Source organism: Danaus plexippus, chromosome 15, assembly GCF_018135715.1.
Source record: "Danaus plexippus chromosome 15, MEX_DaPlex, whole genome shotgun sequence".
NCBI lineage: Eukaryota > Metazoa > Arthropoda > Insecta > Lepidoptera > Nymphalidae > Danaus > Danaus plexippus.
The window spans coordinates 8,590,357-8,608,192 of record NC_083547.1 but is presented as its reverse complement, the minus strand read 5'-3'; the positions used below and the strand labels follow the sequence as shown (position 1 = coordinate 8,608,192).

Sequence of the window (17,836 nt, the reverse complement as noted above, 5' to 3'; positions counted from 1 at the left end):
AAGTGTATATTAAATGTTACATTGCATTGTTTTTTAATTACAACAAGTATTAAGAATTAATTGGGATTTAAATCTTCAAGAAAATTTAAATCTTTGAATCTAATGTTTATTAAATCAGTAATTTATAGCTGACTTTAACAACATGCATGAACATTTTAAGGAAGCATGAAGGGTAATATTTTTCTATTAATGTCTTTCTAAGGATAGCAATAAAAATTGTCTGACAATATAAATGAGTGAGTTTAACTTTAAAAAATAATACATATGTTTCTTTATCTGTATGTTATTTCAAAATAATGATGCTCTTCAAATGCCAAGACCACAATGTCAACACCACCATATTATACAATACAATTGTGCCAGAATGACGATAAAAAATAAATTTGTCCATATTCTAAGTATCTGAACCGAGTCAATATTATTTCTGTTTAAATTTAAAATTTATTATATTATATAGATATAAAATAGGACATATAAACGCGAGCAGAGAGGCGGAAAAGAATTAGAATTTTTTTATAATTTTTGATTTTAAAATACTTGTAGATCCAGGAAAAACGTACAACTTACGTACAAATAATATTTTAAAAAAATTCTGGTAGTACTTCACATGTCAATAAAACTACTTTAAAATATATATTTTTTAAATTCAAAGTCAGAAAAAAATTATTTGTATTGAAAAACACTAGTATCTGAGGATTAAGTCCGAAAATACATGTGTTTTAATGTTATCATACTTTTGCAAGGAATAAATGCATCGATGACTTATAATTTTCATCATATATATATATATATATTTGTATCAAAACAAAATTATTCAAATTTAAATTTAACGCGTAATGAAAGACGTCGAAAATTATAAAAAGCAATGATTGTTGACAGACGTCCCCTATTATGTACTTAATTATTTTGGGAACATTGTTCCGTACCACGTAGTACCATTTTGTGATAATATTCGACAATGATGTATAAACTATAGATGCGATGTAACAATACTACAGTTTAAAATATTATTCTTTTATTCTATTGGCATTAAGGTAAATTAAACAAACAATCACAACACACACACACACACACACACATATATATATATATATACACTGGTTGTTGAACCGTTGATTCCTGATCAATAGACCTTAATAATGTCCACCTGATCGCAACTTAATCGTAAGTGACATCAGATTAGAATCAAATCAGTTTCGACATAAGCCGTGTAACTGTAACATTAAGACAATATCAATCACATAAATGCTCTCTTATTATAAACTTTTGTTTCTTCTCATCAGTTTTTTTCAAATTTAAAGAACAAAATATATCAGTTATCATATCCAGTAAAAAATACTTTTAACTTCATTTCCGTTGTCTGCCCAAAAATTCATAGCAATAGGTAATCTAATTGCCCGGCATCATGCGACCATCGTGGCAGCAGGTTTAGTAAATCGTTCTAACACAAGTAATACCCGTCTTTGTAATCGTAACGACTCAAACTTACCCCTCGATTTTGTCCTTGCGTTATGTTTATGATAATATTTTTACAGTCGATTATTTTTTTTATCTTATCACGAACTTCCACCTGAAGCAGGCGTATTCATTTCTTTGCCGATAAAATTTTTGCTAACTTCATTATTTTTAAACCGTAATGTATTCAAGTTTTATTCCTCCAAGCGTGTAATAAAATGAAAATTACTATTTCGTAAACAATAAAATTCCGACAATTTTTTTGTTATTTATATTAAAAACACAGATGTAAAAAGTTGTATATATATTTTTTTATATTTTCGGTAAGTAACTGCTATATTAGGAGTGTAAAAGGTTGTGATATTTATTTATAGCGCATAAAAACTTCGACAAGAATTCGACACACGTTTCGATATAACGGATTTCATAAAATTTATATTTTCTCCACAATAAAGGAACTACAGCGGCTTGTGAGCGTAGTAGAGGATAAAACTCTCGGAATAACGAAAACTTATTTATATTTCAAGGTATCCGTAAAAGTATGAACATAGAAATTAAATATAAATTATTTTCATAAGACGTTTACGTGACATTATTATAAAGTTATACTCAATTAAGACAGGTGCGCGTGTGACAAGCGACTCAAACTGTCTTAAAGTAATCAAGTAAGTTGTTACTTTCACCCTCAAAACGTCCTTAATTACCATTACTTCAATTAGACAATTTCACAAGAAATTAATATAATTATATGTAGAATTCTGTTGGGTTTCTAATCTAGTTTAATTAGCACGGTCTGATTGAGTGTGAAACGCGAGAACGTTCATTTAATGTTTGTAATTCTGTACATCCTATGTTATACATACAAACTAGCAGATACTTCTGAATACATCTCGTCTGTTAGTTGAAGTTTTATTTATTGTTTGATTTCAAAACTGAATTTTAATTTACAACTGAATGTAATTTATTTTATATAATAAAATATCGAAATTCTAAAGACAAATGTTTCATAAATACAAATTTAAAAAATTGACCGCCTGTTTATCATATTAAAATAAGCGCTTTTAATAAATTTTATTTTACTACTCAGTAGAGTATACTTACTACTCATAGTAATGTATACTCACGGTCCATGTTTCATCAACATAATCTAACTGATACAATCGCGCACGACTTAAAAATTTGCAATTGTTTGATCTGTATGTTTATTTGAACGAAGCTAAGGAATTCGTTGGACTGCTTTTGTCTTAGAAATTTTATATAATAATAAAAAAAAAATATTTGGCATTAACAAAGTCTCTGGTACATTTTTTATAGAATAAACACCTTTCGTAATAGTGTTAATAAATTTTAAATAGTTCCAAACATACTTGGACTAACAATATTACTATTATATAATAGTAAAAAAATTACATTAACAAAAATATAATATCTCAAGGAACACCAAATAAGATGGCACGAATTGAAAGAACATGTCCAACATTTTACGACAAAGACGTAAAAATGTCTAACATTAATATCCAACCGATAAATCCACAATTTTATTTTACATTTACATTATATATATATGTGTTGGATTCCATACGTGTTCTTATAATAAAAGTGGAGAACTCAAACTAGGCATGGCTTCCGAACAGAACGCATAAAGGAGCGGCTAACAATTGTGCTTGAATAATTCTTAGGAGACAGCGTTTGGAGAAACATTGAATTAATTGAATAATGTATTTATGATCCTTTCCATTTTTACATATATATGGATAAACACGTAAATAAAAAAGAAATTGATTATAAATTTATGAATATTATTTAAATTGAAAGCATTTCTTTTGTTTAGATAAATAAATGATAATTTCAAAGTAAAACCGACGAATATATATTTAATATGTCTTCTTTTTTAAATAAATGAAAGCAAATAAGAACTTAATGTTAACACTTTTAATAGACCAAGTTAGATATTCTCATAGAGTTTTCGATAAAATTGAAACTTAAAACAGTGTCTCCCCGCTTATATCTTAAATTCCAAGCGTGTTTACTAAGGCATATAATATTTTTATTGCAGTCCCCAAACTCGCAAGCACAGACGACCTACTAAATAAAATATTCCACATCTATATTATTTGGGGTTATGTCGGAGGACACAATACGGCCCTTTGGTTAGCTGAAATGTTTTTATTGCGAACTTGATGTTTGTATTCTTTGTATAAAGCGGAGACTGAGAATTTTTCTATTGACAATGCAATACTGGCAGGATAAAGATATGTATGTCTACAATTCCGAAGTAAATGTTGGGAGTTAGTTTTTACATTTCCTAATAATATTTTTAATTCCTCAACTGACTTATATGTTAGAAGGTCTGGTTCTTTCATAGTATAATTGACAGTACTCTATCCCAACGGAAGTAAAACAAAATTAATTTGTGAAAATGTTATATATGAATATTTAAAAAAATATTTTTATTTTTACCATTATTTATAGATCATACCGTTATAATCTGTTTTTATTCCATTAAATGTTTAAAATTGTAACCTTTTATCAGGTCACATCAAAGTAGGGACCTCAGGATCAATGGGTCGTGTGACTACGGACGGTCAAAGGAAAATTTCATATACAAATTATTATATTTGTTATAAAGAGAGCTTCATGGACACACAATCAGAGCGTAAACAATTATAAATATTATCCTTAACTTTCTAAAAGCTTATTAATTTTCTAACCTAAAATTATCAATAAAATATTGCTATAATCATCCGATTAATATATTTCAAACAATAACACAGATTACAATATAACCCTTCGAATTTAGATTGGCACCTTGCGTTATCAAACGCAATATTACGAACGAGCCGTCTGGTACGTTCAGGTAAACAATTAATCAGAAATGAAGCTAAGATATTAATAAAGATAAAACTATAATATTTGAAACTTACATATCTATTGAAAAGTATTAATTCGTTTGTTCTTAGTAACAATATATAGAATGTAATATGTAAGAAGAATATATAATTACACACATATGTATTACATAATAGTATAGTTTTTTAATGGCATACAACGCCTATTTTAAATTTATGAAATAAAACATTATAGCCGTAGTTCAAAGCTGCACCTAGTATCGATTTGATCTATTTTTTCCTTTTTTAAAACCTTTTCTAAATGAAAGTTCGCCGAAACTTTATTAAATGGTCTAGGTTTGAACCAATAAAGTTAAGAATATCCAATCTATATCTGTAGACTCAATATGAGAATTAAACTGGGCTAAGCCTTAAACGAGTCGTATAATGTTAGTAACTGCAGTTTGGAATATATCCAGGACAAAATAAGCTTTTCAGGGAATGCAATTTGGTAATCACGATAAATACATGTTTATTACAAAAAATAATTAGCTAAGGGCTAGAAGGTGTACTTATATTATATAAGTAGTTATTGAATTTTGGAATTGTTATGAGTCAGTCAATTGAGCCGTGATGATCCGTGATACTTGATTGTCTATTTGTTTTAGTTGTACGTCTTTCATAACCTGTTTGTGATGTCATAAATTCAATAACCGATACACTATTACTAGCTAGAAATAACCAGATGTGTATGTGGCAAGATGTTAAAAAAAAATCTTAAGAAGTTGATAACAAATCACATAAATGGTCGGTCCATCAATCAGTAGAAATTGGCTGTGGATATATGAAATAATTTTCTTATACGAATAAATTTCTCTAGCCCATGCATACTCAAAAAAGTTTGGCAGCTAGATTACTAGTTTTTTTTTTCTTGCTGCCAGTAATATATATCAGCATAATAGCCTTTTCGGGCACAAAATCATGCACTGCGTACAAGATTCATATTGAGTTATAACGATATTTGTTAATTGTGTTATAATAACAAGCAACAATATACTAATATGTGGGCTCAAATAACTTGCCAGTAAAGTTCCACCGTTGGCACAACCTTACTCAAGATGATCGATCCTTAATTCGATTAACTATCTTCGCTTAAACTTTCCTAATTACTCGCAACTTGACACTTCTAGATTAATTGCAATATCAGATAACTAATAATAATCAAGAGCTTCATTGATAATTACGATTATCTACTGCCTCGTAATTGACATTAATTAAATATTTTCACAAAATACAAATGATGGATTTGTATTTTCTTAAAAAAAAGAGTATGCAAATATTACAAATATTTTTGTAAGAAAACGTTTCAAAGGGTCCAAACTGACGTGGTTTTTATTTCTTCGCAATATGTATAAAATTAATGGTTTTCATCCATAATCCTTAGATATTTCTTTGCCAATGCCGTCACCACTAACCGCGAACACTATGTAGGTCGATGACCTCCATCTTATTTTAGCCTGAATACTATGATATGACTCCCCATCTTTATTTTCAATTAGACGTTTAGAATGGTATTAAAAGGTGGCAGTGAGGAAGTCAAGTTAGTCACCAAGATTCTGGAATTTGGAGCCGTTTTATACTTATTTAGGAGAATTTTATACATACACATACATACACTTATGCTTATAAGCTACAGATGATACCGACACGCGAATACAAACCATTACAATGTCGTTTTACACACAATATAAATTTATTCTATCAATCAAATAAAGTTCCATTTATATTTTACGCCTTTTCTTTAATGCTAATAAAGGAAGCTTTATCTATAAGGAAATGTTGAAAACTAGACATATATTCACACTTCAATATTAACTTGAAATATAAGTTTCAACTTTAAATAAATACAGCACATTAGTAGAGTTGAAAAAAGGTAAAGCTTTTTCTATTTACAAAGTTAAATTGAAATACTATTTTATTATACGAAAACTTAGAAGAATTCTTTAAATAATATTAATAGAAATTTTTATATTTCAATGTTTTTTTTAAATGAATGTTGATTTCAAATAGTATTTCTTGATAATCTCAATAAATACGAAAAAGAAGTAAAGAAGGTAATGTATTTTTTTACATATTTTGATTTTATAATACGAAAAAGATTGCAATATAATATTTATTTTTATACTATAATATTACGCATTCAAAAGGAAGTACATTTTCGCACATACCTTCATAACTTTTTTAATTCCTGTGTGATTATATCGCATACGGTGAAATATATTATTAAAATTATAAATTTTAATATATAATTAAGATATTTATCGAAGGAAAGGCTCTAACCAAAACCTAAAATAAAGTGGGAAGCTTATCTTACACGCTGTAACTCAAATGTATAAAGGCCTAAAACTATTTTTGAAGAATCTCAAACATATTATTACTTAATACGCCTATTCGAAGTACCTCAAATATTAAAAATACAGATTCAAAAATAAGGACACAATATTACTTTTATAAAGATTTTGTGATTTTTTTTTATATTTAAAATTAAAACACATTTTACGATAATAACAGCTGTCTAACGTTCTACCTTGTAATAATAGATTAGAATTTTTGAATAGATTTTTAAACTCTATAGAATTTAATAAAAAAAATTGCAAAATATCTCTTTTAACATATAGTGCTTTTAAATAGCACGAGCAACAACTACAAGAAACGAAATCAAAAAGAACTCACGCTTGACGCGATTATAAATATCTATTATATCTCTTTATGTTTTCGAATTTCTATTTAAAGATATTAAGACAAAGTATTATTTGTGTTATAATAATAGAAAAAACGGAATGGAAATGTTGGTCTAATATTGATTCTTGTTTGTAAAAGCTGGTAGAATGTCCACAATTCCCGACGACCCAATAAGATTACAGTCCCAACCTACAAGTTTTTCGAGAAAGCCTACCCATGTAATCCGATTTCGGTAGCGATTCGCTTGTTTTCATATTCTCAACACAAATTTGTAGTTTCCTAGAACTTTGTATGGCATAAGTTTTAACGATCTCTTTATATTATATATGATATTTATTTAATATGACTTAGGTTTGTGCAACGCCGCTTTATTTGTTACTCGGCTTACAAAAGCTAAATATCCTAAGTTTTTTATTAAAAATATTTTCTATTTATACAAAATAGAATGCAAACACACTTGGCTTTCAGACAAAAATAGGGACAGTTCAAATTATATATTATACATTCTGTTATATATAAAACAAATGTCGTTCAATTCTACCGTTAATTACAAACATACGTTAACGATTACGTTAATTAATGATCACTCTTCTATGTATACTGAAATAGACCACAAATTTTAATATGTTCATAATTACATAATTCCATTTAATCGAATTGGTCATTATTACGTATAAGCATATATGAGACCGTATCTCTATATATTAGAAATATCATATCAGCGATTGAATATAGATTATCAATTGATGCAAGTAATTACCAAGAAGCATTGCTTATAACGACAATGCTTCTAAATAACAATTTCTAAGTAGGGTAGTAACAACTGGAATTAAACAATTCAAAGGAACACAATTTATGATTTTAATAACTTTTATTTTAGATTATCTATTAAGAAAGATAAAATAATAAGTAAATTTAATTGCATAATAAACTATATATATGTTAATTAATTAATTGATGAGTATTGTTTTGCGGGTATATATCTAAATAATATTTGAGTATATAAAAAAAAAAGCTCTGATTGTACAATTCTCATTTAATTTCATATCTGAAATGGGTTCGCGAACTTGTCACAACCGTATTTATTTTAGTTTCCTGCTGCGCCGCCACGTGTAACGAACGAGATTAAAATGACAATTCGTTAAAATTTAGTATCCAAAAGCGCTATAAATATACATTCCATGGTGCGCAAATTCGGCACCCGATAAGGACGATTTTTGTTTGCGCAAACGTCACACGTTATCATAATTTATTATGCAGGCTCGTGCCTCCTCACTCTACAGGGTACATAGGAAAATAATTCTTATTTATATGTTAAACTTTCTCTAGCGTTAGATGATATATATTTGTAGATATTCTTTGAAACCTGAAATTATTATTGGCTTTATCAATTAAAATTTTTTAAATAATTTCCATCAATATTTTATCTTTGTTATAATTTAGATTCATAGACTTTTAAATTATTTTTACAATTATGACCGTAATTTATTAATGAATTCAATACACAACAGATTATGTTATGAATAAAAACATGCACGATCGCACCTGAACAAAGTTTCAGAGACTTGAATCCATGTGAACTGCAGAGAGAGTGCAAAATCAACTTGCCAACTACGGATTTCCGTACGTGTAGAGCCGCAGGCTGGATCTTAACGGAGGTAAACTTTGCAAAGTTTTATATCTACTACTGCATGTATTGATGATATAATGTCGTCCTTTTATTATACACTCAAATATGGTGGAAGTTAAATTAGTATTTATAATTTTATCGCTTTAAAGATTGATGTTTATTATAAATTAAAGCTTCTATATAGGTTTTATATATTCAGAAGAGTTGACATACCTCTAAGATATGCCAATTGGTTTCATATAATAATGAGTTCATATATAAAGTCGACGAAAATAATATTTTTAAAACTAAGGTTTATGAACGTCCATTATCTCTAATAAATAATAAACAGCTAAGCCAATTAATTTCAGCTGTATTTCCTCGTATAAATGAAAAACATTAAAGTATATCAATCATTTTAAATATAAAAGAATAAAAAAAGAGTTAAATAATGATCGTTAAAAGACCGTTACATTAGAACTTCAAAACATCCATTTGGCGATGAATAAGATTTTATGTTGATATATTAAGTTTGAAGTCCGCGGCTCTTGATAAATAGAGGCTTCGTGGGAATATTTATGGCTGACTTCTAGACGTCGAGAAAGAATGGAGGATGGGTACACGACATTATGAGCATTTATTTGAAGAATCTTACGACATTTTATTTTGTAAATAATATTCATCACAGAAGTGAATTAATTTATTACGAGAATGAGAATCATTTGACAAATTCTAAAGTTTTATATAAAGTTAAAAAAATCTGATTGCTATAAGCATATCTTATCCATACAGTTCACTGAAAATAAAAATTAAATTCTTATGAATAAAACATGAATAATGAATATCTTTTCAAGCTGATACTTCTGGAATAAAATGTAATGCTATACCAACATTATTGTTTTATCACTTACCTAAATGATAACGTCGTCAAGGGGCGATATGATTTATGGCTATTGGGATCAACCATCGCCGTGCCCCAGAAGTCGTTCAAAAACAACTCTCTAATACTGCCTCTCCCTACCACGTCACCGTTCGTCACTATAGCCGGTATATCGTCGTGAACGAAGTCACCGTTCAAACTGTTTACATAACTTAAAACCGCCGTTGATATCACCATCGTATAAATAGCAAGATCACTGTTACAAATATTCTTAGGGCTTCTCTTCTCTTCTTTCACAATTGGGAGTCTTCGTTTCATTTTCGGACTAGTTCTTGGTGTCTTTAGTGTCACATTCCTACATTTGCACATGGAGATAGTGAAGTACGACAATCTGTAACAATAAAACAAAATGTTATGTATTTCTAAACCAATTATTTTAGATACATTACTAGATAAAACTGTATGTAACAACAGTAAGTTATTAAGAAAACAAAAAGTAAAAGTTATTACAGTTATTTTAGGTTTCATTATAATTATTATGTCAAATCGCTGTACACCAAAGGATAGTCGACAGGCCTAATTGGACATGGCTTGATACGTGTTTATATCTACAATACAAAAAAAAAACTATTTTTATCGTCACGTAAAAATAACAATACATAACTTGTATATTTTATGCTATGCGCTGTTCTGATCCAACGATCGTTTTATGCACAAATTGTGAAGCACACTATTGAGCGTCTATCAACAGGCCATAAAATAGAAAAATTACCATGTCACGGTTGATGTCGGTACATGGCAAGCCATCGACGAACTTCCATCATACCATTAATCAAAAATGCTTGATACGTTTTCGAAAAAGTCTTGCTTAAAATATAAACGGATATCCAATGATCATTAATACTACAACGTGATATTTCACATTATTCGTAACATAAATTGACCGTAATAAATTTTATGTTCCAAACCTATTTTTTAAATAAACCTTAATTATGTAAAAATTTAAATTGAATAAATATTGTGATAGTTCGTTGTCATTTGTAACATACAAAAAATACCGAATGCATTTTATCATTCCCGAAGTCATGAAAAGACTGACTTTTACATTTATTTTCATTAAAATATCAAAAAACCTAAAAATGTTTTTATTACTGGGATGCTTCAAGATTCAACAATAGAACCTCTGTCATATTTCAAAATGACGTATATAAAAGAGCAAAACCTAATTTTTGTTTAATACTCTCCAACTTTCTTCCCAAATATATTTAGATCACGTTTTCGCCCACGAAATTCATAACGCCCGATATTGCTGAGTATATTGAAAAATAGTTATTTAGATTAGAGGTCCGCCCGAATGGGATTAATCGGCTATATTTTATAGCATGTGCTAACACGGCTTCGGTTTTAGCATGAAATATTGCCGGCGGTTTATTACGATGGTTTAAATTACCAAATATTGCAGCGATGATTAAATTCTCAATTAGATTAAAGTCATTTTCCATAGCTGGATGGCATTGTTCTCAAAAAAAAAACATACAACATTCAAGATGATACAACCGTCACGATACAAAGGTTTGCATGAATTGTAACGTATAAAAAGCAGTTAAGATTCATAACAAAACCTCCCTTTTATATATATTTAACACATACGAGCACATGGAAAAATCAAAACAATATAATGCGTCAGCTTGAGGTAAAAGAGTATTGTAAGCAAATTTACACGCTTTTCTCTTTCAATTAATACGTAAATTGGAGTGGAGTGTATTTCAGGTGACTGTGCAATTTCATATTTTATGAAACGCTATTTCAGCACACATTTTTCCGAACTCCTATTAATCTATATGAAGCGCACCGAAGTTTGTAATACATTTAGTTTCTTTATCTTACAAGAGAAAAGAAATAAAAAAAGTGATCGTTGCAATTGTGCTCGTAGCATTGGCTGGTTTAAATGCTGTCTCGTTTATGAAGCGCAATAATCAGTGCAGGTTAGTTTACAGGTTGGTTTGTTGTATTTATGGCACGTAGTACACTTTACCGTGTTTATTACAAACATAAAATTAATAAACGACTCGCTTGATGGAGCCCGTTCATAATTTTATGCTGAATATTCGCAAATTATACATTTTCATGACGATAGCGTTATTTGACAGATATTTTGGTTACGACCTAAATAATGTATGATAATTTATATTCGTATGTCAATGTTTATTTTTATTTAGCGCTCTATGTGACGGCACATCCAAATTAATATGGATCGTATAGTCAATACTTTTCTAATATTTTAAGCAGTTAAATTATGATTAAAGTAACATATGAAATTAAGGATATCGTACTTTAAGTTGGAATAAAATTTGAAGTCATATATTCCCATGTACGAGTAAAATATTTTTTTATCACATTTACTGAAGTTGAAATTAACTAATTTTAAAATTACACAGAGAATTTTATAAATTTGTCATTAGGAATACCATTTGCTGTGGTGCAATTAAATATTCTTAAAGTATATTTGTTAGAATTTAATCTGTTTTTTCTTATATTTACTAAATAAACTTGATATAGTAAAAATAAATATACATTAAGCTCCTTAAGATACATATGGCCTTCAGTTACTTTTGAAGTTAAGGAAAAATAAATTATTATGAAAAAAAATGGATATCCATAGTCTTAAATTAAAATTATTGCTTTGGAACAAAATCAATACGTATATACTTATTTGTACAAAATCCATACACATATGTATGTAACAAATTATTTGCTATTTAATATAACTGCAAAAAACATTACACGTTTGCATGTATTTATAAATGTACAAAAACATTCAACGTTTTAATTTTCTACTAAAATATTTAATTAATTTCGTGGTCGGCTGTCATGCGTGCACATTTGATACATGTTCAGGTTAGCTCGTAACAAAGTTACTTTGTTATAACAAAGCAAAAGTAAATGCAATTAAATATTAAAAATTAAATAATAGAAAAGAAGTTTAAGGTAATTCTTAAATTACTTTCAAATTAAAAGTGTAAGTAGCGAGACTAAGTAAAATGCAAATATCTGAATCCAATAATAAAAATAAACGGTTTAGTTTGTCCGGGACCTACAATGAGCTGTCACTAGCTACCGCTGCATTCAAATATGAAAGTACCTTATAAATCTTTTCAATTACTATGGAGATAGTACTTCCATCGATTCATGTCTGCAAAACGTTTTGTTTTTTTTCACTGTCGCTACTTTCTATGATGATTGTTTTATTTTGTTGCTTTTTTTTCAATAAGAAAGCTATATTCTCTTAGTTTTAATTTACTTATTCCCACTTGTTTCCTGTAAACACTTATAATACGTATATCCAAGTAACTTTCTTTGATAAAGTGTGAGGTGTCTCATTTATACTTTATTATAAACAATAAATATTTTGTCTTTCCAAATGCTATATACAATTTTATATTATCACAGTAAAGGTAGAAATACATTTGTCCTTTTTTAAAATTCCATCGCTCAATCAATTTTGATGTTTATTATGCTTTTATCAGTATTCTAAATGAATGACGTTTGTAATTTTAAGTAAAACACTGCCTGGTTCCATCCTCCTCAAACATAAACATATTGAAAATTCTTTATGGCATTTCCAATTGTTAGAATTAATCATCATTTTAAATGTCACAGACAGACTCAGACAAAGGCGGGGATCAACGGAATTGCAAATAGTTACAATTGAATTTTCCGTCACTAATCCAATTATTCATTATCGTTACAACTTGCTGGTGTAACAATAGGGGCTCTAACTTTGTTTCTCACGATACTAATTGATTAGTTTTGATGTTCATTATTAAATTCTCGATTGTTACGATAGAATTCATTTATAAAGATTATTATTCTATATCGTCACAATAAATACATGTATGTATATAATATACCTAGATGGGGCACTGTTAACATTTATCACAGGCATACGGTGTCTAATCAGTTGGTCCGAGGGACGTAATCCCAGCCTCCATTTCCTTGGACGTTTAGTCGCAAATTGCTGCCGGGTGCGAACGACCGGCTTAAAAGCTAGCAATAGCTGTTCCCAAACCGTAATGGGGCGATTAGGCTATTTCTTTTTGTTTCAAATGTACAGATTTATGAACAAGCTTTTACTTTACTTGTATTGGATAGCTTGGATAGCTTGGAAAGCTTGTTGTTTTGTTTCTGATTAATGCTTTTCAAATTTATTTAATTTCTAAATGTGCTTTTTCATACATAGACACGTCTTTATAAATTGGAAATAAGTTTTCTCGTCAGTACTTTCTTTTCATATTTATATTCCAACTAAATTTTATTCAAAACTGTTTGGAACTTATTATTGAATTTCATCATGTTATTTGGGAACAACAGTTAAGTTTCAATTTAGAAAAATATTTTATTAAAATTCTATCGGATTTTACGTGTTTGAATTACAAACAGGTTTACAAAAATACTTATATAATTAAAATAACTTGTATAAGATGTAACAAAAACATATTTCTTAATAAATAAAAATAATTTCGCATTTCAATCTCTTAATAAATGAAGGACGATGCTGGAACGTTGTAATTGTTTATTAATTCAAAAGTTTTTGTATGCAACGCTTTAAAATTTCCGAATTTTTGTTTCATAAAGCATTTTATACGGGCTTTAATTAATTATTGTTTCAACCCGTATCCGGTTTCCCTTCTAAAGTCCTATTAAAAACCACGGTAAATCCACTTCAGTACAGACTATTCCTCAAACTAGTCATTTAATAAATTCAATCGTTATCTGGTTAGTGTCTTAAACGTCTCCTATCCAGCTTAAAAATTTCTAGCACATTAAACGAAAAATGTTGAGCTATTAAAACCAGACGCAAACTCTTTGAGAACAGTTCATTTTAACAGCGAACGCTCGGAGTATAAACTTCCGATGATACTCTCTGACACCCTTTTATAAAACCGTCCAACAAAGGTGAAAGCAAAGAATCACTGCACGTACAACCCTCACAATGACGTAGGCTTATTTAGTCTACTGGTCTAAAGGACCCCATTTTCACGTACGACGCACTTATCTCTGACAGAACAAAAAACTCAAGCATGACTTTCATTTTCATTTCCCCCTACTCAGGAAGCCATCGCGGTCGTTCTGCCAGGGAACGTGGGTCGAGTCATTTACTAACATCCATAAAAAGGCCATAGTTACGCCCAAGCGCCGTTAGGACGTAAGTTGAGATAGAAAACGTAGGTGTAGGCGTAGGTGTTCGCCAATACAGGCCACCATTGTAAATTGTTTTACGTTTTATTCATTTATTCATTATCACTAAAATTACTGAACGGTTATATATAAGAGCTGATCGACAGGACATATCTGTATTCGAGTAAATTAACTATTTAGAATATCTGTGTCTTAAAAAGTTTATATATAAGTACCTTAAAAGCTCCGGTAACACAAAGTCTTCTCGTCAATATGATAATAATTTATTTACATCATAACCATTAAATCCCTTTTATTTATTTATTAAGTTTTTCTACAGATTCTTTGTTTCTACAGATACAGCTAATACAATATTTTTATTACAAGAAGCATCTTTATCTGAGATATATTTTATGTCCGAACATCATGAAATAAATAAACCCATCTTTTTTCGTTCAATTACAGCTATCAATTGTTGTAATATGAAGTATAAATCTGAGGGAATAATATCGAGATTTCTTATCATTCTACAATAACGACTGTACTTTTCTATGTCATATGTGAAATCTAACAATATATCCAAGTCTAGAAATCCTGAGGGTCTAGACGCATTATTTAAATTTATCGAAATCATCTCAATAAAAACTACATCCAAGAAGTTTTACATTCTTCTCGGACGTCTACAAATGATAAGATCCATTTTATTACAGTTTTTGTTTTATATGTACTTGATTTTTTTTATTATTTAAAAAGCTTAATGATAAAGTAATATATATTTTTAATGCTTTTTTGTTTAAATATGACTTTAGCTTTAATATTTTTGAGTTTAACGGCTGACACATTTCAATGATGACGTGTTCCTGAGCAGCTCTGTGTTTATATACAAAAAAAATATATTCAAATTTTATATGCAGATTATACTGTATTTTTTTTTATTATAAAAATGCTTTAAATTTTAAAACATTTCCACTATACATATTTATAATAATAATAATTTAATAGATTAAAAATACTTTCATCATAATTTTACCTCTACCATTCCATCGAAACGATGTAATTAGCTATTAAAGGCTTTAATACTTCAGTACCAAAATAGTCAAGTTAAAATTGAAACTCTGCAATGAGCTTTAAATAAATATTTCTTAGAAAATAGCCAAGCATGTAATTTTCTACTTAGATTTTCTTAAATGATGAAAGAAAAAAACTAAAAAAAAAACAAGTAATTAATGGAGATAGTGTGAAACAAAATTATTTACAGTTAAAAAAATAAGATCTCCCAGGATTTCAAGTGAAAGGGTATGTATTCTACTTATCAGATCTGGCAATAAGGTAAATTATATTTGTCTAAATTCTTCCAAATATAACAAGATTTTATGAAGAGTTCATTAATAAATAAGAAGGTTAAGTCAATTTAATGCTACCGATGTTAACATAAGTGAATAATTCATATTATTCCTCTTTACAGCGAATATCCAAAGTCACTGTGCTGAACTTACAAAAACATTGTCGCAGATCCCACAAATGCGTTTTGTCCAAGCATGATTTATCGGGGACTGGGTATCTTAATAACTGTACGAGAGTCATAAATCAGGTGCGGGGACCATTCCAAGATAGTGCGACATTAAATAATGAAGAGTGTGATATTTTATTCAGCAATATTTAAATGTTTTCATCCTAATGTAATATTATTTATTTCATATCTTTTTTGACAATATGTGTCACTAATGCTTAGTAAATAGAGACCATATTGCCTGGTTTTATTTACTCCGAAAGGTTTAATGGGATTATCGATACAGCATGAGACCGGTGTTGTCAGAGGATTAGGAGGATTAGTGTGGACACATAAATATTTTAATATATTTTGAATTTAATTTTGATACATTTATTGTTCGAGAAAATTTACAGATTTCGTTGATGTCATTGTAAAAGATTTTAGATGAAATGCATTTTCAGAACCTTTTTTTTTTCATTTTTATTTTCATTTTGAAAGTAAACAGATCATTTTGTAAAGAAAGAATAAAACTATATTATTAAAGTCTGGAAGAAATTAAAATAAAAAGTCATTAAGCTTTTTTTTTATTTTACTGATTGTTTATGACTGTTGTGTTCTATATTGAAGTATTTTTATACAAAGGTGACCAAATTAATCAGTCATTTGTGTTTTTTTTTTTTATTTTCTCTTTAACTAGCTTCGAGTGTTTGCTGACATAAAACATTAATATAGTTGAGATCAATAAAAATTTTATCGTTTTTCGAAACGTAATTCATCTTAAACTATCTTATACAACGTCGTTTAAAATATGCTAAAATAAAATAAAGTCTTGTCGGGCTCAATTATTAAATAATAGAGCACCTAAATCAATAAAAACTTAGGAGCAACTTTAAATTGCCCTTTTTGTTCAGAGTTCTATACTGTACTATTAAAATTCCATTACACCAGAAAGTACTTTCAACTTTGAGGTCTTTAAAGTTTGTTAATACATTTAGGAATTTCCAATACATTGATGGATATCTCGACATTTTCTCATATAAAAAAGTAGTACTTTCATAACAATGCCTTTACATTACCTCGAGTATTCGACAATAGTTCATACGAAAAAAGTTTTTGTAATTTTTTATATTCAATTCAATAAAATCCAATCCCCTTAAAATAACGAACATTTGTTTTTTTTAGAAGGTTCACTTTCTAAAAAGGCCGTCTGTCCTGTCCAAACCTTTTTTTAGAAAAAGCCGTATAAATATTTATCAAATAAATAGGTCAATGATTCCTTACACTAATATTCTGACTCGTTCAGTTTGGCTGAGAATGCATTCATGACTATACACATACGTGACTCCTTCTAATCAGTAAATAATTTATTTCATATCTCCTCATATTATATAAATTCGTCTTAAAAGTTCTAATCTAAGAGTTTTAGTTCAACTCCATTATGAACTTAGTTACTTCAGCTCTAATACATTTTGGTGCCGTTAAAGTCTGACATCAACAGATATATGACTAAGTGAAATTATTTATCAAATTAAATAAATAGTAAAACACAAACGAGAAAACAATCACCGATGAAATTATTATTTAAATCTGATTTTTTCTTACAGCACAATTCCATTTAGAAAGAGTATCCTACTTTAGTATCAATCCATAAA

The 17,836-nt window shown here is 28.7% G+C and overlaps 1 protein-coding gene and 1 long non-coding RNA gene across 3 annotated transcripts in view; one reads left to right on the top strand and one right to left on the bottom strand.

Moving 5' to 3' along the window:
• Window positions 1-17,836, bottom strand: part of LOC116766435 (protein O-mannosyl-transferase TMTC1-like) — a 70,001-nt gene that overhangs the window by 33,047 nt on the left and 19,118 nt on the right. The window contains exon 2 of the mRNA XM_032656274.2: window positions 9,546-9,905. Coding sequence (XP_032512165.2) covers window positions 9,546-9,883 — 338 coding nt within the window. The 5' untranslated portion in view covers window positions 9,884-9,905. The remainder of the gene's footprint in view (window positions 1-9,545; window positions 9,906-17,836) is intronic.
• On the top strand, window positions 1,700-4,366 carry LOC116766436 (uncharacterized). 2 transcript variants are annotated; one of them, XR_009752936.1, is made up of 6 exons: window positions 1,700-1,778; window positions 1,911-1,982; window positions 2,074-2,120; window positions 3,512-3,605; window positions 3,989-4,111; window positions 4,256-4,366. It is a non-coding gene; the product is annotated as an uncharacterized LOC116766436 (long non-coding RNA). The 2 variants fall into 2 exon arrangements; XR_004353244.2 differs by lacking the exon at window positions 4,256-4,366 and having other exon boundaries at window positions 3,989-4,160.